The 27,154-nt window shown below is 43.3% G+C and overlaps 3 protein-coding genes across 15 annotated transcripts in view; 1 reads left to right on the top strand and 2 right to left on the bottom strand.

The window, feature by feature from the left end:
* Positions 1–3,256: 3,256 nt before the first annotated feature.
* Cdk9 (Cyclin-dependent kinase 9) lies at positions 3,257–8,036 on the top strand. 5 transcript variants are annotated; one of them, XM_011144913.3, is made up of 8 exons: positions 3,257–3,423; positions 4,033–4,144; positions 4,673–4,752; positions 4,827–4,917; positions 6,261–6,427; positions 6,553–6,791; positions 6,971–7,118; positions 7,489–8,036. In XM_011144913.3, exons 2-8 carry the CDS (start codon positions 4,108–4,110, stop codon positions 7,795–7,797), a joined length of 1,071 nt encoding a protein of 356 aa, XP_011143215.1. In that variant the 5' UTR covers positions 3,257–3,423; positions 4,033–4,107; the 3' UTR covers positions 7,798–8,036. The 5 variants fall into 5 exon arrangements, with proteins under 5 accessions (XP_011143215.1, XP_011143214.1, XP_025152343.1 ...); XM_011144912.3 differs by having other exon boundaries at positions 4,668–4,752; XM_025296558.1 differs by having other exon boundaries at positions 4,004–4,144.
* A 779-nt stretch (positions 8,037–8,815) lies between these two features.
* On the bottom strand, positions 8,816–12,623 carry LOC105185421 (annexin B11). Of its 5 annotated transcripts, none has more exons than XM_011144914.3 (9): positions 12,448–12,623; positions 11,730–11,786; positions 11,055–11,615; positions 10,742–10,918; positions 10,453–10,657; positions 10,217–10,369; positions 9,960–10,133; positions 9,689–9,870; positions 8,816–9,603 (listed from the first exon to the last, which is right to left on the bottom strand). In XM_011144914.3, exons 2-9 carry the CDS (start codon positions 11,745–11,747, stop codon positions 9,553–9,555), a joined length of 1,521 nt encoding a protein of 506 aa, XP_011143216.1. In that variant the 5' UTR covers positions 11,748–11,786; positions 12,448–12,623; the 3' UTR covers positions 8,816–9,552. The 5 variants fall into 5 exon arrangements, with proteins under 5 accessions (XP_011143216.1, XP_011143218.1, XP_011143220.1 ...); XM_011144916.3 differs by lacking the exon at positions 12,448–12,623 and adding an exon at positions 12,299–12,404; XM_011144918.3 differs by lacking the exon at positions 11,055–11,615 and having other exon boundaries at positions 12,448–12,618.
* Positions 12,624–24,464: 11,841 nt separating this feature from the next.
* Positions 24,465–27,154, bottom strand: part of LOC105185423 (uncharacterized) — a 181,711-nt gene continuing 179,021 nt past the window's right edge. For all 5 annotated transcript variants that reach the window (XM_025296562.1, XM_025296565.1, XM_025296563.1 and 2 more), the window contains one exon: positions 24,465–27,050. In XM_025296562.1, coding sequence (XP_025152347.1) covers positions 26,711–27,050 — 340 coding nt within the window. In that variant the 3' untranslated portion in view covers positions 24,465–26,710. The remainder of the gene's footprint in view (positions 27,051–27,154) is intronic.

The raw sequence follows: 27,154 nt of genomic DNA, 5'->3' as shown, positions 1-27,154 counted from the left end.
GGATTAAATAATCATATAAGAATTAGAGGAAATGGGGAGATGAAAAAGACTTTTTATTCTCATCATTCTTAAAGTTCTTTTTTCCTTTTTTCTTTTCTTTTTTTTTCTTTTCTTTTTTCTAATGAGAATGATGAGAATTGTAGCTCTTAAAAGAGCTGAAGCTGCAAAAAGACAACGGTTATGTCTAATAATGCTGTTTCACTAATAGAGATTTTAATTCAGATTCGGTATAAGAAAGATAAACAAGAATGAGAAACGGACATTCTAGCAGATTCTAAACGAAAACAGTAATCTGAGCATTATTAGACGAATAAAAATCAACACTTGTAAAATTTATATCAGATTCTGAGATCATTATTCATAGTTTTTTAAATTATGTGCAATTTTTCATTGAGAACATAATTACAAATTTGTATTCATAAACTTTAGCTTGCCTCAACAACCTTGCTTGAATAGACATTCATATTTTATGAGAAAAGAAAACAGAAAATAGAACTCATGTTACGTGAAATTAGGTTAACGAATAATCAAATCTCAAGCTATTTTATCATTTTTTAGGTGATAAACTATGAATGCTGATCTAATTTCGACTCGGGTGTGTCCTTACTTCGAGTAAGGTGCGTTAAAATCAGAAAAATCCTGCGTAATAATAATGACTCGAGATACCTCGAATACCATACATGATGTATCGCTGTCCACGTCTCTCGGCGCGCTCCAAGTCCTCTCTCCATCCTGACTTCTCGATCCGACGTCCTCCTGGTTACTCCGTCGCAGCACCCCCGGATACTCCATCGTAGCACTGGCGACGACACTGACTCTAGCTCTAACACTCGCGCAAGTAAAATTCGGGGACAAAGAAACGCGTATTAACCGACATTCGTACTTTTCTGCGTCGCGGTATGCGCGTTGTTCGTCGGCCCGAGGCGCAATGTCCTTTCCGCAATCACGGAGTCATATATAAGCGTACGAAAACAAACAATCGGGAAGGCACGGTTACCCCCCACTTTGCCAGTGTTGATGCCTGCGTCGTCCGTTAGCTGAAAATGAAAACAACTCGTGTTTTCAAAGCATGCCTGTGAGAGACTAGCTTCAAACTTCACAATACTTGTTTACGTCTATTCCAAGAATCATATTACGCCGAATTCAAACTGTCTCTATTGACATGACATACACGAGATCTGCGATCGCATCATTGATCTTTCTTTGGACAAGAAAATCCTGAGAGGAACGCTGTTCGAGAATATCACATTTTATGTTTCAGGTGTCTTGCAGATTATTGAATCCGATGTAACAGATCAGGGAAAGTATGAATGCGTCGCTATGAATAACACCGTGGGCACGGAGTACTCCAAGTCAATCACATTATACGTGAAACGTACGTATATTTAACTTATTTTAACCTTTTTAAACAAAAAGGTAAAAAAAAGGCGCCAAGTACAAGCGCAACACGTATTGTGTTATTTTGAGAAGTATCAAACTCAAATTATTTTTTTTATTGTATATATGTGTACATAAGTTTTTACAAGTAAAACTTATAACTATAATAAAACTCTGTAACACTTTTCTACTGTACAAAAGAAGTGATATATTAAAACAGTAGCGCCAACTGAGAATTACTATAACAATGCAATAAAAAATATTTGATACAAAAAATCTTGGCACGGCTGCACCAAAAACTACGAGGGCAGTTTGATAAGTCAGTGACTTTTTGAATTTTCCGCGCAGTAACTTTAAATGCAGCACTGCTCCCGTCAACTGCCATCTATTAATAGACTACTGTACAAGTTTGGGCAAGCTGCGCCATTTAGTTAGTGTTTGACAGCCATTGAAAGCAGACAACCTCGTGAATTTTAACGAAAATTGAAAAAAGTGAATTTCGTGTGCTGATTAAGCATTATTTTTTGCGTAAAAAAACCATCACCGAAACCAAGGCAAAGCTTGATAAATACTATGGGGACTCTGCACCATCAATTTCAATGGTTAAGAAGTGGTTTACTGAGTTCCGTTGTGGTCGTACCAGCCCAAGTGACGCCGAACGTTCAGGTCGCCCAAAAGAGGTCGTCACGCCAGAAATCGTCGATAAAATCCATGGAATGATATTGGACGATCGAAGAATGAAAGTGCGTGAAGTGGCTGAGGCTGTAGGCATCTCAACTGAACGGGTACATCACATTTTACATGAATATTTGGACATGAAAAAGCTATCCGCGCGATGGGTGCCGCGATTGCTCACACTCGACCATAAGCGCAACCGTGTGACCATTTCAAAGGAGTGTTTGGCGATGTTCAGCCGCAATCCGAACGAGTTTTTGCGCCGTTTCATTACCGTACACGAAACATGGATCCATCACACCACACCAGAGACCAAGGAACAATCAAGACAGTGGGTTTCTTCGGGTGAACGTGCACCAAAGAAGGCCAAGGTGGGTCTGTCGGCCAATAAGGTCATGGCCACAGTTTTTTGGGATGCACGCGGTATCATTCACATCGATTACCTTGAAAAGGGTAAAACGATCACCGGCGAATATTATTCAGAGCTTTTGGACAGATTCGATATTGATTTGAAGCAAAAACGACCGCATTTGGCGAAGAAAAAAGTACTGTTCCATCAGGACAATGCACGGGTGCACACGTGTGTAGTCACCATAGCAAAAATCCATAAATTGGGCTACGAACTGCTACTCCATGCAGCATATTCACCAGATTTAGCTCCCTGCGACTATTTCCTGTTTCCAAACCTGAAGAAATGGCTGGGCGGTAAGAGATTTGGGTCGAATGAAGAGGTCATCACTGAAACAAACACCTATTTTGAGGGCCTTGAGAAAACCTATTATTTGGAAGGAATAAAAAAATTGGAAAAACGGTGGACTAAATGTATCGAGCTAAAAGGAGACTACGTTGAGAAATAAAACGCTTATTTGCCGAAAAAAATATCTTTTATTAAAAAAGTCACTGACTTATCAAACTACCCTCGTATATCGAACTAAAACTTGTTTAATACATATATGACAGCATTTTTATTATAATATATTCTATAATGAAGGTTTATAATTTATTTATTATAATACTATATAAACTTAAATAATGCTAACGATAACTTTCAACATGCAACGAGGACGAGGAGGGTGCGGAAGGGGGGGCCGAAGACCCCCTTGCACCCCCGTGTGTGTGTGTATGTACATATGTTGGTACTGCATGTATATACATGTTGAGACTTTTTCATTTGTTACATATCCCCCTCCCGCACCCTCCCATTCTCGTTGCGCATTGAAAGTTATATCCATAAGTCTCTGTATTACCGACATGACAGATTTCCTAACCTCGCATGTGTCACTTTTTAACTATTTATTTCTCGCAAACTAGAGCCGAGCGACCATTTTTACTTGCAGATTCGGCTTCTACACGTCAAAATACACAAGATAGGTGAGTTTGAGCGAAATCCAAGATGAGACCCGTCTTCTAAATAATTACCTTTAATTCTTTTATAAAATTCGACTTATACATATATATGTACAAACACGCACCATACAATTCGTAAATTTAACCTCAACAATCCGAACGCTGTGATTGATTGGCAATAGGCAATAGGAATAGAATTTCCAACGTGATGGGAATTCTGTGTTTATTGCCTGTGTCATGGTTCATTCTGCATTGATGCATGGTTTCTAGTATGCTGGAATTCCTTGCTTTTATTCCTTATTTTTATTCCTTGTTCCTATTGCTTGTTGCCTGGCATTGTGTAATGATCTAGAGAGTGACATGTAAGGTTACATGTAAGAAATTGTGTAAAAATATTGAAGAGAAATTAAGAAATAATATTTAACAGTTACACCATCACGTGCTATTTTTGAGTAAAATCTATAAATTTTTTGTATAATAATTGAAGTTAAAAAATAACATTTAATGGTTACGCCACCACATGCTATATTGTTTTGAAATAAAATGTTAATTTTTTGTACAATAATTGTACAATAGTCATTGGCTTATCTATGTGTTGAATTAGATATTCGTAAAAGAATAAAATTTACTTAGCAACAATGAATACGAAGGAAAAGGAGAAGTACATTGAGGAATTCGATTTTCCGCATTGTGACGAATCCTCGAAATATGAGAAAGTCGCCAAAATCGGCCAGGGAACTTTCGGGTGAGTACAAGCATTTTGTGTAAATGTTTTAGGTTATGTTGAAGTTGGAATATTGAATATCAAACTTTATTTTTTCCTATAATACGATACTATAATTCGAACGTTTCTGTGAACATGGTAATTTTATTTGGATTACCAATCACACATCCCATGGATGAACTGCAGCTTCATATATATTGTCAAAGGCATGTTCCTGAGTAATTTGCAAAAGGCTTTAGTCAGTGGTCATTGTTTATTAAAAAGTTACAAAAGAAGTTTTTAGGTATATTTTTGAATAAAACATTCAATTAGGCTAAAACTTAACAGATGATATTATTATGATATATAACCGATATATAACAACTAAAACTCTTTGTAAGTTATTTAGGAACATTATTTTAACAACATATATGAAGCTACAGATCATCAGCAAGATTCCTTAATATATATAATTACCCATGTAGCTTAAACAGCAGATTATATAATATATTTTATATTGGCATTTATTGCATATTTTATTATGTCTAACTTAATTATTTTGCAGAGAAGTGTTTAAAGCCAGAGACAAAAAGAATGGTAAAAAATATGTTGCAATGAAGAAAGTATTAATGGATAATGAAAAAGAAGGAGTAAGTTTTATGATTGATATAAAGTGTGTTTTGTTTCTTAAACATATATTATATTTAATTAAATATTGTTGTAGTTTCCTATTACAGCATTACGAGAGATAAAGATATTACAACTGCTAAAACACGAGAATGTTGTAAATCTTATAGAAATTTGTAGGACACGAGGTAAATATCGTATTATTTTTGTTTAATCTTAATCAAATAAGTTTTTTTGTTTAATCTTAATCTTAATCAAATAGTTGTAATTGTATAGTTATGTTAAACATATGTAGTTAAATAATTTAAAAATTATACATATATGTATACAGGGTATCCAGTAATTAGCTGCCAACCCAAAGTGTGAAGGTAGATTGGGTTAAGCTGAAAAGAAAAGTAAAATACAATATTGAAAGAATCGCAATAATTATCGAGTTATTAATGACAGAAATCTGACGAGCGAGTGGGTGCCAAGATGGATGATTGGAAGAGTGTCGCAGTTTCTTGGGCCATAGTGCGGCCCAATCGACCCAGCAATTTGGCGGCGTGCAGCGAGATGAAACACGAATAGTGGCGCGTTATTTCTTCCTCTCGGATTGGCAGTTAATTACCGGATGCCATGTATATACATATACAGGGCCTGGGATCTTTCGAAAACGAAAAGTGAAGATTAATCAGATCAAACTGAGAAGAAAAGTCATGTACCATTTTGCAAAAATCGCAATAGTTTTTAAGTTATTAATCCAAATGTCTGGGCCAATGAGTGTACGGGAAACGGTAGGCGGGATAAAAGTATGATGATAATAGACAAGACAAATGATTTACTTCTGAATACTCGTAGCAAAGACAATTGATTGCATGAGGCATGTCAACACGAGACCTTTCCTTGTCTTCAACAGCAAGATACATTAACGCACCAGCTGTATAGTTATGCACTAAATACCTAGTCTCACGTAACTTTTGCATTGCACATAAAATCACTTTTCTCGACAGATCACTTGCACGGCCGGGAAATCGTTCTGCACAAACGCGAGTACGCGCATGTTTGCCTGTTAGTCCGTACGCAATAATCGTATTGGTATATTCCTCGAATAAATTTCATTTTTTGTCGCGGAGGAGCACGACGCGTGTCAAACAATTTCATGTGACTGAAGACGTGTCCGTCGAATATATGCGGGTCGCAAGTTACGGTGATCATCTTTTGTTTATAATCGTCGTCTACGACAATGATCCAACAATCATAAACAAAAGATAATAATTATCATCATACTTCTGTCCAGTCCCGCCTATCGTTTTCCGTGCGCTCATTGGCCCAGACGTTTTAATTAATAACTTAATAACTTGTGATTTTTGCAAAATGATACATGAATTTTCTTCTCAATTTGATCTTGATTAATCTTCATAATTTTTCGTTTCCAAATGATCCTGGACCCTGTATATATGTACCCTATATATATACATATATATAACTATACAGTATATAACTTATATAATTATATATAGTTACATTATTTTTTGTGGTATATTTTCAGCTACCCAGTACAATCGGTTTCGTTCAACTTTCTATTTGGTATTTGATTTCTGTGAACATGATCTGGCTGGTTTGTTGTCAAATGTAAATGTAAAATTTAGTCTAGGAGAAATTAAGAAAGTTATGCAACAATTATTAAATGGTCTTTACTACATTCATAGTAATAAGGTAAATTATTAAGTACTTTATTTTTTAGAAATAATATAGTAACAATGATTTTATATAATAATAATGATAATATATAATCTTATTTTATAAAACAATAATATATATTAATAAAATATTGATTACAGATCTTACATAGAGATATGAAGGCTGCTAATGTTTTAATAACAAAGAATGGTATACTAAAATTAGCTGACTTTGGTCTGGCACGAGCGTATAGTTCGAAAAATGGTCATTCGAATCGTTACACGAATAGAGTTGTCACTCTCTGGTATCGGCCACCAGAATTATTGCTTGGTGATAGAAACTATGGACCGCCTGTAGATTTATGGGGTGCAGGCTGTATTATGGCTGAAATGTGGACAAGGCATGTATATTAAGACAGTAAAATTTTCAACAAGTTTATACCGAATTATAATATACCAAATAATGATAATGATATACTAAATTATTAATGAATGATATATTCGACAATTTCTTTAATAATATACCAAATATATTACTTAGAAGCGTTTATTGTTAGAATACAATTATTGTTTATAATAGATCTCCCATAATGCAAGGGAATACAGAGCAACAACAACTAATATTGATTTCACAATTGTGTGGATCAATAACAACAGACATATGGCCTGGTGTTGAAAGTCTAGATTTATTCAATAAAATGGATCTTCCTAAGGGACAGAAGAGAAAGGTAAATGATCTAAATAAAAATATTATAAGCAAGTAAGTATTGTTTGAGTGATATATTATTAATTAGAAAATAAGAGATGATGTTTATATATGTGTGTGTGTGTGTGTGTGTGTTTGCGCGTGTATGCGTGTGCGTACGCAAGCAAAAAATTATGCTATGTAAATGAGTTGACCATAGTGCTAATATCAATTTCATAAAAAAGATACCAGTGAAACATAACACACATTATATAATCTGATACTTTACAAAGTTGTTGCAATAATGAGATATTTCTAAACTGCACTATTGCTGCGCATTCTGTTTTTCAAAGATCAAAATTTTTTCTCAATAGGTTTATTTTTTAAGTTTAATTTTTAACGATTTTATACAGGTTAAGGATAGATTAAAACCATACTTGAAGGATCCATATGCTTGCGATTTACTGGATAAGCTACTGATTCTCGATCCTAACAAGAGATGTGATTCAGATTCGGCGTTAAATCACGATTTCTTTTGGACTGATCCAATGCCATGTGATCTTAGTAAAATGTTAGCACAACATAGTCAGAGTATGTTTGAATACTTGGCGCCTCCAAGACGACCTGGCCACATGCGTCATCCACATCATCAAGTACCTGGGGGAGCAACCAAGCCTACTACCACTATGGCAGAAAGTGGGTATCAAGATCGTGTCTTCTAGCGTATTTTATTCTAATATGTATATCATAAACTGTATCATGCTGTTTTGCATTTTCGTTATTTATATCCAATAATGAAATGTTCACCTTTAACATCATACCAGAAAATCAACTGCATTTAATTAACTGTACTTGTTAGATTAAGCGTAGAGAAATGTTTAGATAAAACGTTACTTGTTGACTTCTTTTGGTAAATATGCAAATTACTGGTGCTGTACCTGTGATTTTCACCTATCTATGATGTTTTTATTTTGATATCTTTTTCCCTTCTCTTCTATCCTTTAGCAAGATCTATTTTATTAAATAAATCTTAATTTTCAATACCGGGTCATGATATTCATCGTTATCGAGTTATACAATTGCCAAATCAATATATAATCTTACTCCTTATTCCCTTGCATTACGCAGATCTATTTGAAATAATATATTTAGTATATTATTAAAAAAACAATGTGACCTTTACATATGTTATCAAGGATATTAGTCTGAGTAACCTTTAACAAATTTTAAATAGCAGTCACTGCTTATAAAAAAATTATTAACAAAAAGTTTGAAGAAATAAAACATGAGATCCTAGAATACAATTCATACAAGAGCCAAAGTTATGATGATGTAGGTTAAAGTTGGAGTTTTTGGGAATGAGATGTGGTGCAAAAATGGGTCAATGATTGGATTGCTTCAAAAGATAAAATATTCTATCAACGTGAAATTGAACATTTGCCAGAATGGGAAAAAGTCATAGAAAATGAAGGAAAACATTTTGATGAATGTATTCATTTATCTTGTCATTGAAATAAATGCATTTTTTAAGTAGAAAAAATCAGAAATTCGGTACTTAATACATCAGTTAAATTTTTATTGAAATACATAGAGTAAATACAATAGTTAAAATCTTAGACGAAGCACATGTTTTGGACGATTACATACATTTGTATGTAATAATATATGAATGTACAATGTATAAATATTATATATACTTAGTATATATTATGTTATAGTATATTTATATAATCATAATATATAAGTATACAGATATAAAATAGACATTTTTTCGAAGTTTCATGTAAACATTTTCATATTACTCTATATAAGAAAGCGTTTATGTACTTATGTGTTTTGTTTGATGCATTAGAGACAGGTACATTAGAGACAGATTGAGATATTATTTTCAGATCTTCACAAAATATATTTTTTATTTTGTATGTCTTATTGTAATACTATGGTAAAAGGCTAGCAGATTTTCATAAAGTTTTGCACAAAAGACATATGCATTGGCACTAACCCTTTAAAAATTCTACTTTCGTTTATAATAGAACCGTTTACAGTAAATAGGAACATGCAATATAAAACAAAAAGTATCTAGTATAAGTGATCAATTCGGAGATTCTATAAAATATTTGGAAATTTTAATTAATCATTAATTACGTTCTCATGAAATTATTGATATTTCATATGTAATGATATATAAAAATCATCAACGAATTAAGAAAAGCACTGAATCATTCCATTGTACGCATATGCGAGCTGGGATTTCTTTGCATAAGTCAATGTATAAAAATCAATTGTGAATCACATGCATATACAGAATATACTAGCTACATTATTGTCATCAATGTAACTGTTAAAAAACTAAAACCGGAAATACTCAGTACTTAATTATATTCGATTTTTACTTTTGTGAACCGATGTCTTCCATTTTCTCATAAACAAAGGATAAATGCAATGAAGCGAATTTCTTGCAATTGTCCAAAAATGTTTTACGAAACCAATGCCAACAAGCATTTTTTGTAGTGTCCTGAACAGTCACCCTAAACGAGAGAAAAAGAAGAAAAAAAAGTTAAATTTGAATGTAAATACAACGTTATGCTGTGTCATTTTAATATTGGTACTTACAGAAATGAAATCTTCCAATGATTCTCCGTACTGCTGTACAAATACACTTTTTATCTCATCCATATCCACTTCGCAGCGTGTCACAACCAGTCGAATAAGACGGCTATCGTCCGTGCCTAAGCCTTTCATGCTCTTGTATAATTGCTCCGCAAAGAAACCGGCTCTATTCTTGACACACTTCACTGTTTGAGTGATATAAATTATTTTATCAAATGCAGTCTGACACACATTAGTGTTATATATTCTGTAAAATATATGATGTATGACTTACCAATTGCAAGTAGACCCTTCTTAATATCGCCCGAAAATTCATTCTCGATCGCATTCTCGATATCATGGCCTGTTATGTTTTGATACTCCGCGAATATCTGCTTCAACTGTGGCATGCTTCTTTGGACGAGAATCGCGTTGAAGGTGGACTCATCCGTACCGAAGCGAAGTTCACCTGTAAAAAAATTAATTTTGTAGAAAATTAAGGAAACTCGAGAAGCATATATCAAAGCGATTTGATCATTTGAGAGCAATTACCAGCTTGTAAAAGTTGTCTGGCATCTTCCGCTGCGGCAGCTTGATCCACATCGAATGATTCGTCTCTATTAGCACAGCACAATGACACCAACAAGCGTTTGAAGTTGCCCGATGTGTCGGAAATCAAATCATCCTCCAATGTTCTTCTATACACTGTAATTATTAAATATAATAAGTACATAGTGACATGTTGATATCCTTCTTAATATAATTGTGATGATATTCAGCTGACTTACTCGTTTCATATGCTTGCTTAATTATGGATATTTCATGATTCGACATGGTGCACAACACCTCGATGAGTACCGTTTCATCGGTACCGATACCAGACATTGCATCATGGAGTTCTTTAGCATAATATTGAGGTAATGGCATCATCAAAGCAAGAACAAGTTTCTCAAAGTTCCCGGATAGTTCGGACTTCAAGTCCTTTATAAGATCCTGTTTAACAAAGATATAACAACAATATAGTATTATATTCAACATAGAAGGGTAAATTTATGAAGAAGTTTCGTGAATCATTACCTTTCCATAAAGAGTCTTAAACTGCGATGTGATCTCCTGACGCTGCAGATTGCTGCGATTGGTGAGAACTTGAATGATAGTTTTCTCATCGGTGCCAAATCCTTTCATGGCCTTCCTCAATGCTTCTGCATCCGCTCTGGCATCAAAATCATTGCAAGGCACAACAGTAGGGGAAGTCTGTAACAAAATTCAGACTCTTTCGTTTGCTCATCTGTAAAATTGTAATGACGCTGCTTCAACGCCTCTGCCCATAAAAAAGCGTTCAATATTTCGATTGTCTCTTCAAAACTTTGCAAACTGCTGTTAATCTCACCTTAGGCGTAAACCGGGGGGCTGGGGTGGCGCCACGTGGAGCAGCAGTAGGTGGATTAGCGCCGTAAGGATAATTAGAGCTTACCCCCTGCCCCCCAGGATAGTTTCCGCCTTGGTATGGATTTGAACTAGTCGCGTGTGCATTCGATCCACGAGGATAAGGAGAAGAAGTTGTATCATTAAAGTATTCTCTAGCCTCTGATGCTTGTTGCAGATTAGGATACATATTGTAACTGTGTTGTTGCGGATAAGGTGACTGGGATGTGGGTTGACCAGGATTGATCGGATAACATGGTGTAGGCATGTGCTGAGTTGGATATGGCATTTGTTGGGGAGGATATGTGTTATGCATAGGTATACTGTTTGGAACAGGATGCATTGGCTGAGTGGGATAAGGAGTGGGTGCGTGAGTGAATGGTTGTGGCATGCCAAATGATGATGGTGGTGCATTTGAGAAGCCCATGGAAAGATAAGACGGAGCACCAGGGGCAGAGGGTGCACCAGGTGGGGCTCCAAACGATGTTGGTGCTCGTGGTCGTCCCGGAAATTGAACAGGTGGTCCCTTGGATATATTAAGGTATAAATAAAAAAATACATATATATATTGCATGTGCAAGCTTCACACTCTAGTTCTATTTTCTTTGATTGTTTGATAACAATAAACTGAATTACTCACTTGGTAACCGTAGCTCATTTTGCTTATTCAAGCGTTGTACTACCAGAAGAAAAAAACCTGCAACACACAAGGACACAAGATTACAGACTTCCTCAATCCAAGCTGTGTCATGAAATTGTTGTGGTGATAATAATTGAATGACACACAATGTACTATTAGATAACCAACACGTTTGATAGTATGAATCGACATTTGAGACATTATTAAAACAGAATAATATGTAATTGTAATTTATTTATTAGAGTCAGAGTTGCCATATTTTTAAAGATATAAAACATCATATGGAAATAATAAAGTAGTTAATAAAGGAAATGGGAGAAGTATTAAGTAATAAGGCAACATATTTGTCTATATTGCTAAATGTCACACTTGTACTTTTGTACACTTGAACAAACTTTCTTTTTACTAATTCTTCTCGTCGAAAATTCTTAAGTCCCACAATAAAACACATCAAACACAAATGTCAGGTGTGGCACAGATACATGCAGATGTAGAATTATTCCGTCGAAATAGGTCACGTGACAATGTTAATGACAACGTGTCCGTAACACGTAAATTGAGACATCCACCTCGAGAAGAGGAAGTCGCGGATCGATCGGTGACGCCCAATGAACGACCGGACGTGTCCTCTTGGCTTTACGAAGCACCGACAAACACTGGCCAAACAGTGAGCCATGTCAGATCTTATAAGCCGACGTCATCGATCTTCCACACTCACCTGTGGCACCTGAGTTCGTCGAATTTCGTCACGAGATCACTGCCTTCTGCGTCGTGATGCGCATACGTCACGAAACAAACGTCTTCGGCGACTGCTGAATATGCGAAATATGAACGGACGAGCGTCGAGTAATAGCCAGAGCGGAGACCGGTAGTGGGAAGGAGATACTGGTTTTACAGCCTCAGGCCGGTTAGGCCGGACGTCATGACAATCCCGGAAAACCCGCGAATGAAAGTTATGCCCTCAGGGACGAATCGTAATACTCAAGTGTAGGTGGGTGACGGTCGAAATTTTACGTTTATTTTCCTTTTCTACCTCTTCTCTGATAATTACACTATTGTATTTGCTCATTTTCATGAAATACAGTTATTTCATGTCATGATGCAATTGAAGATCGCATGATTCACGTTTACCGCTAATGTGTGACACGCAGAGGGTCCCGAGTCTCATCAGACGGTCCTGCTCGATGCCGAGTATCGATATCGAACATCGACAACTTCGCGCGAGTGTGGTGTCGCGTCTGAAATAGAAGAAGAATTCGTATAGCCGAGACAGTGTCGTTCCTTTCCGAAAATTACGGTATTATTAGCGTAGTGTCATTGCTAGAAGCTGTTAAGAACCGGTCTACCGGTTTTGCAATCAGACATTCCGTTTAAAAACGGCTCAACGTTTCAGCTTTAACGTCGCTTGCTCTATAAACTGCGCTGTCAACGCTGTGACTGGTAAAATACTAATGACTCGAGAAAATCAGTAATTATATTAATGACCGAATGCAAACACGCGATGTTTCCCGCGTGTACACGAGTAATATACAAAGCGGTCTGCTGATTTTCATCACGAACGGTGCTATATATACGCAGTCCCGCGAAGCGGAACTTTTTCGAAAGAAGTCAGTCATAATTCAATTAAGGTTATAAAATGCGCAACGTTACCACGTACGCTTTTGCACTTTATGTGTAACAAAGAGACTGAAGCATCGATACGTCGCGAGAAATTGACATCAGAATGAAAAAGTGGACGTTGGATCGTTTCGTATACCAACAACGCGGCAAGATTACGCAAGGACACATAATCGAGAAGGAAAGGAGGTGGAAGAGGAAGCGCGCGCGGTTTACGAGAGGCTGAGATGAGAAGGGTGCGGAAGAAAGCGGAGAGACGTGAGCAATCTTCAAAATAATTTATTAAAAATGTCGCATATTCGACACCTCGAGTCGGTGATCGGTAATGGTACAATTAGTAACTATACGCATGTCGCGTGAGCATGTCTTTTCGGAGGATCAATCAGGGTTCTTCACGTCTGGCAGAGGGTGGTAGGGGATGGGAGAATGAAAGGGTAAAGAGGGATATTGGGTGATATCGATTGTTATTGTTCTTAATTTATTGTGGAATAATTAAATGACGCGTGTGTGGTCGTCGCGGTGCCATGAAGCGCAGCGCGACACGAAATCGCGCGCGATTTCGTCGGAATTCTAAAAACCTCGGCGGACTCTCATAACCGACGAGTGTCCGTCTATTGAATGCAAACTCATTTGCGTTTGCATCGCGTCGAACGATCGTCCGATGCTCCAACGCCAAGACTCGTTAGTGACGTCATGTGGCGCTCGGCTTTCAGGAAGAACAGTCGCGAACTCCGACCGCGAATAACGCGTGACGCATAACCGGTGCGATGATTCATGCGTGGGTCATTATCTCTTTCGAATCGATCGCGCGTCAATCCGACGTGATGGGAACTCGCCGATTGATTGCGCAATGAAATACAACTTCTAACGCGACTGTCTCTGTGCATTTTCTCATTTATACCCGCGGTGACTATAGGAAAACTGTGCAACGAATGACGGACAATTGTTTTGCAAATTTGAAAATTAATTCCCGAGATTTCTTGGAAATATGAGACAATTTTCAACTTAATTTTCTGCATCCTTTCACACATTTCAATCCGATTTTTCAAAAAAAGAAAAAAGCTGTTTTCAGATTAGAAGTGCGAAACTGTTGTCTTGAAATATCTATCTGTTGGGTAAAATTTTTCTTAATTGTCATCTTCTCCGTTTGTGTGATTTGACCCTATTATTCAAATAAAATGCATTAGTATTCCATTAGCGTTTTATCAGCAAGCAGGAAATGATAAATTTCACTCGTTCCTGGCGTTCCAACCCGTGAAACCCGCGGCGTTGCGTTTAAAGCGCCGATGTTTCTTCCACCCCGCGTTTCGTGTCGTCGCCTTTAAATGGAGCGATTGCGAGAATAAATATGTCGTGTGCGTTTATGCGTGTCTTGTGGTAAAATCGCGTACGTGCATGTGTGCCTTTATGTTATTGTCAGACTTCTTCCTGACTTCACGCTCACCATAATCTAATCTTTAGACAACGACCGAGAGGCACGACTCTGACGCATTTGTCATCACGAAAGATATAATATATATTAATACAAATAAAACACATAACCAGAACATATATATATATGTATGTGTGTGTGTATATATATATATATGTATAATACATTGGTGAAAACAATACGTATATACGTGTATATTTCGATAGAAACACACTTTGCAGGATTCTTCGCTTTTTCGTACAAATTTATCTCGGGAGGAACGAATATCGCGTACAAATACTCTTTCCACTCACTGCAGTCGACCTATAATTCCTCTCAAAACACTTCACACTTGTCATTACTATTACTATTTCTTTTTTAACATCGCCGTATAACCGGTCGTGCCTGTCGCAAAAGTGTTTCGCTTCTCTGTACGGTTCATCACGGTCATCGAGATCCAAATCGGTGCACACGACCCGAGCTGTTAAAGTTTCGCGTTCAATGAACAGCTCTGCCATTCTCTCTTCTCTTCTCTTCCCCCTTCCCCCCTCCCTCCCTCTCTCTCTCTCTCTCTCTCTCTCTCTCTCTCGGTCGGGTCAGGTGTAAAGAGACGGATCGCGAGATATGATCTCTGTGGGTTTACAGTCTATTGAGTGCGACGCGGCCGACGACGAGCGCAAAACGCGGAGGATTTGATCTCGCGGCCGATTGCCCGTTCGCTCGGGACGCGCGAATCGGATCGTACATGCGCGATTTGCGAAAGCTCCGAAGCGCTCTCGCTCGAACGGACGAGCGACTCGCCAGCTCGTCGCCGCAGAGTGAACCGATCGATCGCGCTGTCGGGGTGCTGCTGTGCGCTATGCTGTGAAACATGCACGACGGCATTGACGGTGACGATCGAAAAGGAAGGCGCTTTCCGATGTTACGAAGTGGCAATGGATGACGTGAAACTTGAGTCGGTGGGAACAGTCAGCGGTACGAACCGTTTGTTTCCACAGACGGAACGACGCTAATGGGGAAACGTTACGCGGCAATGTCCCTCGCCGATTCACTCTGGCTTCGTTTGTACTCGCGGAGCAGCCAAAAACGAGAGAGGCTCACGTTTATTTATACGCGTAGCTTCTCGCATGTCTCTCGACGAAATATGCTGCTGCCTAGATCAGAGGGATCAACTTTTGGACTCCGTGTGTAGAGAATTTTACGGAAATTGAAGTTACTTTCAATTTTCGCTCGAAATTTCAGCAACGTAATTTCGAAGGATTTTTATGCGTTCAAGTTCAAGTGTGTACACGAATTGTAGAGAATTTTACGTCGAGTTCAGACGAAATGCGCAACGAAATTACTTTTTGAGATCGCATTTTTGGGCTACGAGATGTAAACGCTGCGTTACAAGTGGCTGCAGACGAGCCGCACGCGGCCCGCTTGTTCGCGATACTTCACTGCGAGTACGACCCAGCATGTCTGCATCTACTTATGAAGCGGCGTTTACAAGTCGTGCCCCAACAAATGTTGCACATAAAGCAAGTGTACGTAAAGCCGAGAGCTTTAGAGGCAAGTCTGAAACATTTTCTCATGCCTCATGATTTCGGAGATATTCGACTGTAATCAATCTTATCGAGTCTTCCTCGAGCTCTAACGTGCAAAAGAGCAGATAAAAATTTCCCTTTTTAATTTTACCGGTTTTGAGCTACCTCACGACCTCATTTGAAACCTGTCAGGATCGGCCAGAGACATTTCCAAACGTTTCCTCGTAGATGAACGGTCTTACTGAGAACACGTCGGCCTTAATTGCTGTTAACGGTGTCCCGTGACCCATTAACGGTATCTGTCGGTACTCTTGATTACAACGGCAAATTGATGCGATATAGTGCATTTCCGGATAGTTGAGAGCCTATCAGCTGTCGGAAATTGTCAATTTGCAACTATTAGTTATTACACGTGTTTATACATTTCGCGTCATGCCTTTTTAACGGACAAGATACCGGCAAATAGTTATCTGCGGCCAGTCATGTGAGCCACCGCAGTGTGTCTGTCGCGGTATGTTCTTTAGAAGATAACGGAACAATGTAACGAAAGTATGTCGCTTTCCTGGCAGCGTGCTCTAAATTTCTTCGAGTGAAATTTCGCTGGAAAGTTAGAGCCCCTCCAATCTAGTCCCTCCAATTCGAGTGACCTTTCGCTCACACCGAGTGAATTCTCCACTCTGAATCGCCGAGTGGACATCTTCGCTCGAAGTCAAAGAGTGGAGTATTCCATCGTCACTGTTACACAAATTCACACTGATCGATTGGAATATTCATTCGTATGGATTAACAATTCATTCTAAGTACGAGTTCAACACCCACTCCTGTGATTGCGTGTGACAGTTTGTTCACGATTGCTTCGGGTAAGCTTCCACTCGTTATCAGTGTGGGATTTTACTCCGTGAAATGTAAAGAGTACAATTATGCGTGTGTCCTTCGTCTCGTTACAACGCGCTCGTCCACACGATAACCGCGGCTTATAGATGATACTACGAGATAACATAACAAGCACGTGACACGGTCGCGTTGCCTGGCACACGGTTGCGTAACCGAAGCGAAGGTTCTCCTCGGGATTGACGCTGGTTCTCGTCTTTGATAGTACGCTTCTCCTTCGCTTACATAATCTACTCGGCAACGACACTCGGAATTTCGTCGAGTAAAACCGAAGGCGAGATACGAGCGGCCTTCTCTATATTCAGCTGTCTCGCTCTCACTTCGTTTTGGAACAATAACTAAATAATCATCATCAAAACTTCTCGAGGGCATCGAGCGAGTGGCGAGGAGCGAAGGAGAATCGCGGGTGTGCAGTAGCGAATGAAAGTTCAGATATATTTTCGATTTTTTTCTGAAAAAGAAAATAAAAATAGGTGTCTCAGAGAGATCCTTCTTCCCGATAAATAAATTGTCATAATATTTTTGTTCGGAGAGACACAACAATACTTTTGAAGTTCTTCCGTGATTCTCGTCAGGTATATTCTGCGTATCCAATTATCTCGTCCCTTTTGTAACATCGATAAATATCGTAAAATTCCGTTCGTCACAGGCGTAAAAGCGACTCAAAGCCGAGAGCAATTAGCGCAAACGAAGTCTCAAAGATAGGCGCTTCCGCCGTTGTTGCACGTGCACGACGGTCGTGTTTTTGACGGCCGATAGTTTGATCGTCGGCTCTCGTAATCGCGGTTCGTTCGTATCTCCTCCTGTAATCGCAGTCGCGGATATGGATCTTACATCGTTAATAGAGTTACGCCTAAAAATCGTCTACGTAGTTACTTGACTACATCGTCATCTAGTGTCGCTTGAATTCGCTTTACGATTAATGCCTATTTACAGTCGAAACACGAGTGAGCCGAGAGAATTGGCCGATAATCGAAAATTGGCCTCGTCGGCGAGCACGCCAATTATTTACATAACGATCGATATTTACATGTGCAGCGGCCAATGGAGCAGCGTTTGCGCGCCCCGTTTTCCCCCGGGGCAATTTTACGCGAACGAAAGAAAAACGTTTGCACCCTCCGAATGTCTTCTCGAGTGAAATTCCACTCGAACAGTACGAGTGATCTTTCACACGTACACAGCGAATTTCTCCCATTCCGGGTCGTCCAGTGAATATTTTCACTCAGGGTTGAAGATTCAATCTCGCGTAACCTCCACGTAGTCACTGGTGGCGAATTCGCTCTGATCAGCGAAAATATTCGCTCGTACGGATCAACAATTGTTTGGGGTTTTCAAAATTCTCGCTCTCGCGATTCCGAGTGGCAGTGTTTTTCATAATCGCTCCCAGTGAATTTTCATTCGCTCTTTCTTCGTGGGATTTCACTTCGAGGCATCCCAAGGGCACAACACGCTGATCTCACCGTGATGCGCTGATGCGAATGAATACGTAATACAGAAATCGACGCCTCCGACAGGATCCGCGGCTTTGCGAAGCAGGTACTTTCGTCTTTCGGTCGAACTTCAGCCCGGAGAGGATGCGGGCGTGCAAACGTTTGCGCAAGTTCACTGCGGCTGAGGTGATACGTCGGTATCCAGCTCTCTGAGCTGGCGGCGATCAGCTTGGGAATCGCGTTTCCGAGGGCTGTCCCTCGTCGTATCCGGAGAACAATCGTGACTCTCGAGGACGAAGCACGTGGGGAGTGCGTGCGAGGCAGTATGTTCGCGAGTCGCGGCGGCGCGTATCGCGGACTCGCGTCCACGTCAACGCAAATTCATCCGAAGATCTCAGGATCGCGAAGACCCTAGTCTGTCGGGGACAATTAGTCGACGACATAATTTATATCTCGCCGAGCGCGCAAGTAAGTCCGGTCCACGAGAGAGGAACTTTGCCCGTTGAGATTCGCGTGGGTCTCAGAACGGGGGGACTTTCGTCGTTTTTCCTCTCCGTCGCTTATTTCCAGGTAAACGGAACTATTAATTCTACGGGCAACATCGCGCGGTGACTGATTTATGCGCGAGCGAAAGCGTCAAGTTCATCGGGCTTCAGCGTCTCGTTTGGATGTAACTTTGTCCCACATTAAGATCTCATTTGATCTCAGCTAAGACCGAAGTTTCGTTACGCCTTAGTTGGCCGGGTCTCTCTCTCTCTCTCTCTCTCTCTCTCTTTCTTTCTCTTGCGAAATTTCCGCGAACAATTACGCGTCATTTTCCTCTCCTTCAGCTTTCTCCCCTCTTCTCTCTCTCTCTCTCTCTCTCTTTCTCTGCGTCGGTTTCAAATTTCCATGAATTCTTCGAGTTTACCTTCCCCTCCGCTTGCTCGCATTCAAATACCCCAAACTTCTTGCGTCCGAGTAGATTATAAAATCAAGCGGATTCGGCGGATTTCGACAGTTGCGCGCGAAATCATCACGTCGAGTCTCTTCGACTCGTCGACGAAATTAAGCGCCCCGTGTCCTGTGAACACTCTCTCGGCGGGGACCGGGTTGGAAATCGCGACATCGCGCCTCGACATGAGTCGATTTTGGCACGTTGATCGGCAAGTCGCGATGCGCGGGACGTCTCTCGCAGATACGCGTTCAGCGATCGCGCGAACAGCGGCAGTAAAGCTTCGTTGGCGCGGTAATAAATAGGCGATACGGACGTCGGAGCCGCGTTTCAACCCCCGGCGACATATATGGCTGCACCTCATCGGCCTCCGGCGCATCTCCCGGTCGCAATAAACTTTTACAGCCGCCGGATAGAGCCAACGTGGCCTTTCGAAGGCAGTGCTGCGCACGCGATGGCATGCTCTTCTCCGCGGTCGTTGTTTCCCGGGGAGCGGGTTTCACGGCGGGATTTTCTCACCCGTTCGGATATCGGTCACCGGGTTCTCGAGAAAAAATATTTTACACGCTGATACCGAAAACGATACGCGCGAAAATTCTAAAGCGCAGCGTGAGCGTGTTACGTGTTCACGACGTGTCGTTGACAAGCTAACTCTATTACTTTCGATTACTTTTCATTATTTCCGACAAATTGATAACGCGAGGGTGGGAGGTTTTTTGTTTTCTAATTAAGACCGTGTATTGCTCATTATCAATTCTCGAGGCGCTAATTTAAGCGATGTCGCACGAGTGCATCTCGCGACTGCCGCATCTCGTTCGTGGCCGTCTTCGCGGTATTGATTTGGCCGTCGCAGCACTGCGCGATGTGTGCGCCCCATTTGACAAAGTGGAGAGTGAGAATGAACTTAATCGGATATATTAATCATATATCTTTAATTTAGGGAAGTAACCTCCTGATGTAACAATCGCGGTGTGTACATGGATTCTTAGTTTTACGTAACCGTTTTCTTTCGTCGCAAGAGAAACGTCACAGTGCGTTGTACGACTTTTAAAAGGAGGTCACCGTCTGCGCGGGTGTATGTGTGTGTGTGTGCGTGTGCGCGCGCGTGTTGTGTGCAACTGCAGCTGTGTGTGTGCGGAACAATTATCTTTCCATTACATCTCCTCTGCCGGTGAATTAAAAGCTGTTGATATAAATGATAAATCATGCCTGCGTGTATGCAGCTTTTTGCAGGGCGCGGTTAATTACACGCCGCTGACGTTCCGCGAATTAATTTGCTCGTGTCAGGAGCGATTAACGTAATTAGAGGGAGACCTTCGCGACGACCTATTTTTGGGAAAAAATTTCTCTCTCTCTCCGGCGGGCGGGCTGGAACACATCAACGAAGATTACTCGGTATCTGGGTCATGGCTTTAAAGCCGATATCGTCGTGTTCGGTCCACGGCCGTGGCTTTAAATTGCGAAAGTCAATATTGCGGATCGTGTAAAATAGATCAAAAAATTTATCCGTACCGGCTCTCCGCGGGACGCGTGGATCACACTTAGACTTGAACATAGCTTCAACGAACTTTAATATGTGAGCAAATATTTCATTTTCTTTTATCGCTTTGAGAAGAAACACATTGACGGTGGCGAGCGACCGACTGACAAACGTTCGGCCCTGGCAGAAGGGAGCTCTTCTCTTTTTCTTTCTCTTAAGCGTGGCAGTGCGATTCGTTCTGATGACGGAAGCAAACTATTTAAATAATCAGTCTTTGGTTCTCCGAATCAGTCGTGTGTCAATTAGAAATCTGATATCTTCGCTTGCGCCGTAAGCGCACGATCGCACGTCGTCGGCAGGCCGAGCATCGTAAAAAAATGACATCTTTGGTCCCAGGTAAATGAAAAGCCCGTGAAAGAGAATTACTGCATTCGTCTTGACCGACGAATCTGTCGTGACACGAGCAAAGATTTAGTTTTCTCCCGCGATCGTCGGCAAAAATATTTGTTCCCTCGTAAAAAGAATTGACTTGTGATCGCGATTTATTCTCTCCGTGCTGCCTCATTTTGCTCTCCGTTGCTTCGAGTCACTCGATCGTTCGAGTGGAAAGAAAAGAATTAGGGTACGAACGTGTGTACGTGGCTACAGAGTCGGAAGCGGGAAAAAACGTCGGAACCGTGACCTCCTTTCCGATGGGAAACTCCGTCACCACGTTATTGTTTCCCTGAGTCGAAATTTCGGCTAGCGCGAGAAGCGTCGCCGTAACGTACGCTGTTTCCTGCCGTCTGACTAATCCGCGACGTTACCACTTGCGGCGATGTGTCTCACCTCGGGATGTCCACGGATGAGCACCAAGACTCTCGTGCGTACGCGCGTACCGTTTCCGACACGGTCGTGGGATCGGGATTGAGTGAAGTTCGCTCGGCGATTTGACTCGCGACTCAGCGAATAATCAGCGACATTGACGATTATCTTCGTTTTGTATATTTCGCGCGCATGCGAGCGACTTAAAAATATGACACTTTCGCCGTACATAGGATCTTCGTCTCGCCGCGTCCTCTTCTTCGATTGCGCGTGTAATAATCGCGCGCACGCGCGCGCGATAATTGTCGTGTGCGCAGAAAATGATGAGAAAATAATTGGCGGTGTTCCCGGCTAGCTGAGGGCACGCTTAGCTCCTTGTAGCTCCTGCTCTTCGTCAACGCTCTCCATCGTCGTCCTCCGCTTCTTCGGTTGCCGCGTCAAGGAGCATCTTTCTCTCTCGAGACAGAGAGAAGATACGCCATTCCTACCGTGGTTCTTCCAAGATCTACGCTTATCAACTAATAGTGAAGCAGCGAGATGCGAACTTCCGCTCGCGGCGCCGACCTATCACTATATTCGGCACCAGGACACCATGCGATTATGTTGCGTGCGCGAGCCACGATAAAAGAGTCTTTTCCGCCGGAATTTTCGGCGACAGGATCTCCCGTTCCCTCGCGAAGAAAGGGAGATTTGGAAGGCTGTCGTCTCTCGCGTTTGCTCGTGTATTAAAAATAAGAAAGGGCCGCTTTTTTTACTTCGTCTCTCTTTCTCTCTCTCTTTTTCGCTTCCTCTCGGAGCCCTCGCGCGATACTCTGTAAATGTTTATCGAGCACGGACAACATTAGAGAGACTCCCACGTCGCGCGAGAAGAGTCCTACGAGCCGGGGATCGTAAATGCCAAAATTTTTATCGCCCCGCACTGTGTGAAACGCGGCCGGCTGTAAAATAACGAATGACAGGTTCGATAGCGCTGTCGTAGCTTCTCGCATATCGGTCGCATCTCGGCGCCCGGAATTATTCAAATAAAGGCCTGCCCGCGCGCGATCCGCATTTACGATTCCCGCTGGGGCAGCTGTAATCGTAATGAAAATCGTAACTTCATTTTCACTAATTAACGAAGTCAAAGTATGACCGAGGGTCGTTCGTCACGTCACTTCTAAATTAACTGATTGAAATTAGCCGCGGGATCGCGCAAACTGGACGACACGCTGGTGCGTACGTACACGCGAATACTCGATTCGCGGTGCACACACTGCAGGTATATGCAAATATCTTCGCGAAGGTATCGCAAGGGTTGCTCGATACTCTAGCGTGCCGCCCGGAAAGTAAGCGGAAACGAGCGGGTTCCGGCGGAAAAACGAGTAGCCGCGGCACGATGGCGGGGCGGTGCGGTGGCGAGGACGCGCGGGCGGAAGTGCACGCGCAACATCGTTATCCGATACAAATAGATAAATAATCGATTATGTACAAGTATGAACAAGGTGTACAAGCCGCGGCGGTGTGACGTCGATGTGTGTGTCCGTGACGAACCGGACCCGTTTTTTTCAGGCCCGGTCATTCCCGGCTCGGTCTCGCCTCGTCCCGATTTTCCGCGCGCGTCGTCGCTCTCTTGACGCTCGCGACGCTCTTCTTCACGCACAACAACGTGACTCCTCCTCTCGCGCATAGAACACGAGAGGATCGAAACGACTTGTCTCTCGAAATGCCTGTCCCGGCCTCCGCGCCCGACAGACGCCGTAACAACGCCCGGCGTAACAATGAGTGTGTTTCGGAGCACAGCTCCGAGGAAAACAGCATTATATATTATCACATAATTTCTCAGGCTACTGAAGTTCTACACATCGTATTCTCGCCTCCTCCTTTCGCCCAAGTGGCGCCGCTAAGATGAGTAATTAAGTCGCCTAAAGTCGGCTATCGCCTGCCCCCTTCAACTTTTGGTCAATATCTCCAGCTGAAGAAGACTCTTCTTCCTCGCCGGCTGCGGGGCTGCGCCTCGACGCCTCGCGACGCGAGACTCGTTCGTTGGGTTCCTCCTGGAGTATCCTCCTTCGCGTCGTCACGGCGCTTCTCCGGCGCGACTCCTCGCACGCTCGGCGCCGGTCGCCGATCGCAGTCCGCGATATCCCGGCCGTTCTCTATCGATCACATTTTTTACTCCTCCGCTTTGTCGCGCAGCGACGACACGTCAGTTCGCACAGACCGAGGCGCAGCCCCGCGAACGCGATGCAGACGTCCGAAAGCGGTCTGCGGCTATGGTATACGCGGAGGAGAGCCTCGAGCGCTCGCGCCCCCTAATATATCTCGCGCGCTCTCTCTCTTTCTTCTTGTCTCACGAGACAGCATCGATGCGACTATCGGCTGGCGCACGTGGGCGGCGATTACGTGAATAATCGGCTACTTAACTTGGCAGTAAACGGCAACGAGAGCTCGAGCTTCCTCGCGTTACCACGGCCGCGGCACGTCGGAGAGGGAGTGACCTCAGGTGGTGTCCGCTTCCTCGATCGACGTCTCTCAATTCGTCTAACAACCTCGTGACTCGACTCGAATCGGCAGGACACGCGCGGCCGCTCCGAATTACCTATTTCTCTCGTCTCTCTCTCCCTCTCTCTCTCTCTCTCTCTCTCTCTCTCTCTCTCTCTCTCTATCCTTTATTTCTCGTTTCTCCTCCTTCTCGATTTTTCTTTTTTTTCTACAGACAATCTCGTGTGTGAGTCATGTCACGCGCGTGTTTCTCCTCCCCTGTTCTCTCCTCTGCGCTTTCTTCCTTTTCTTTCTTTCCTTAAAAAAAAGAACACGAGACGCAGGGGCGCAGGGAAGGTGCGCCCGGCTCTCTGCACGATTAAGGCTCGTGCCTTAATGAAACTCTTAATCCTCACGAGGAGTCTAACGTCTTATGGTAAAACTAGCGCGTTGCGCGCACGACGCTCGATGTCTCGGATCTCTGAACGAGGTGCTTCTCTTCATCATTCGCGGGTGCCGTCGATCGGACCGACGCGATGCGCCTTGATCGGCCGATCAACATCGCCGACAGCTCCGTCGAGACGTCGTTCGGGACTCATGACACCTCAAACACGACATCGTGCAACGCGAGGCGCAAATCGCTTCGCGAGGCTCCTCGATCGAGCGAAATACGTGATTTCGGGACGATTCGTCGCCGATGATCGTTGCTGGAGGGAAGGAACGACCGGGCAGGACGAGACCGGTCGTCAACTCGTCCCGTTAACTCCCGCAAAACTCGAAACGCAAGCATGCGCTTACACCGACGACGGGTTAGCCGTGACCAAAGAGGTAAACCGCGTTTAAGGTCAATCGATGCCGACGAAACTCCCGTTCGCAAATCCCGCTGCTAACAAAGCATTATCGATCCGCCCGAGCCCACCGCATCGTTTTCACTTATTACATTGCCCGATCTCGGTTATTAACGGCACAAGGTGCGCGACGCTCCGCCCGCGCCGCCGTTTAGTCCCGCGGCTCTTCGCGCTAATCGTCCAAGTCCGGCGAGCAAGGCGCGCGCAGCGTCGCTCGATCGCGCGGCACCGTCGAGTCGTTCCACCGTAACGTAAGCGACGTACTACTAGGATTTTATTACTTATTGTCCTCGTTGAAGTAGTTCGCACTTGAATCCCGCGACTTACGTCACGCGTTTTCGCGTCCTCCTCTCCCTCCCGCGGCCCCGCGTTCCTCTCCGTTTTTCCGTCCATCCTCGAGATTCGAGCTTCGAGATGACTCTCGACGGCACTTCGACGGGGAATCGTTTGCGAAACTTTCCTGTGGGACGTGTAACTGCTCTTCGGGAAAGTAATCAGGCAACATGAGCATAATAAGATCTCGTTCACGTGCGCGCGAAGATAACGAAAGCATTCAGACTGGAGAACGGGACGCGCGAGTCTTATCGCGGAAACGCTTAGTATACGATTCGATGTCCGCGGAGATGAGACAAAGCTGTGCGACCCAACCGCGTCGTGTCTGGACTTCTCTGCTGACGCGGTCATCGGACGAATCCCGGCTGTATCGTTAGATCCTAAATTGGAAAGTTGCGATCGCCCTGAGTCGACGAAACGAGGAGACCGTACAGTGGCAGTGTACCGTTGTCCATGAAAATATAACCGTACCGTTAATCAGTAAATATATAACCGTACGTGATTACGCAGCAGCAACGCGTTAATGAATGCAAAGTGGCAGCGATTAATCGATTCGCCGATATTCCGCGTCCTTATCCCGACACCGTCAGCAGACGTCAGCGGACTCATTCTTCCAACAAAGAAAAGGCACCCGAATGTCTGTCCCATACCTGAATCTCGACCAGATTACCTCTTCTTCAACTCACCCGTCGTCATTTCCCGAGACATACACCTCTCTCCCTCTCTCCCTCTCTCTCTCTCTCTCTCTCTCTCTCTCTCTCTCTCTCTCTCTCTCTCGTTATCGAGCGGCCGGCCGCATCGAGCCGGAACGAAAGCGCTCCCTCGGCAAAGAATCTCGTGTTCTCCTTCATCGCCCGAGTCATCGAGCATCGAGCGTGTTTACCGATCAGCAAGAGCCGAAGCGGTTTTTCCGCTTAACTTCTCTTCTCCCTTACGGTGCGACAGTTCTGCGCGTTACGCGGAGGCGTTTCCGCGGATCCTCCCGGCGGCTGGCTCTCGGCTCTTCACGACAGGAAAAGGAAGAGGAGAGCCGAGCGGAGTCGTAGGATCGCGTTACGGAGGACCGCTGGAACTCGGACCGACCACGGAAAAGACGACGACGACGACGACGACGACGACGACGACGACGACGACGGCGACGACGACGGCGACGACGACGACGGCGACGACGACCACCACGTGGACGGCGATCGTCACACGGTGGTGACTCGGTCGACCTCGACGTAACGCACAGAACTGTCGCTGTGTCAGCATATCACTTCTTTGCCGTCGATTATCGCCGTCTCGGAGGAGATGCTCTTCAGCCGGTGCTGGGATATCGAGCGACTGGTGCGGTGCCGGCAAGCCCACCACACGGCGAAGCAGACGATGCCAAGGACGATGACCACACCGAGCGTGGCCAGGATCAGGTGCAACGGCGCCAGCTGCAGCAGCACCGAGCAGTGCGTGAGAGCCTCGTCGTAGCCGGAGGGGCAGTGGGACACCCCGTCGCACCACAGGGAGGCGTTTATGCACGCGTCCAACTCCGGGCAACGCTGCTCGCAGTCCCGCGACATTTGCAGGCCCGCCGTTGACGTCACCGGGGGTCTGCGGGTCAGAGGATCGATAGAGTTATTGTTCCGTTGCGTAACGACGAGCGTCGTCGTCGCCGCCGCCACCGCCGCCGTGCGTGGCGCGCCTGCTTAATCGAG

This window comes from Harpegnathos saltator, unplaced genomic scaffold (genome assembly GCF_003227715.2).
Source record: "Harpegnathos saltator strain DR-91 unplaced genomic scaffold, Hsal_v8.6 scaffold148, whole genome shotgun sequence".
Classification (NCBI taxonomy): domain Eukaryota; kingdom Metazoa; phylum Arthropoda; class Insecta; order Hymenoptera; family Formicidae; genus Harpegnathos; species Harpegnathos saltator.
Note: the sequence above shows the minus strand (reverse complement) of the source record. Positions and strands in the feature narration are given on the sequence as shown.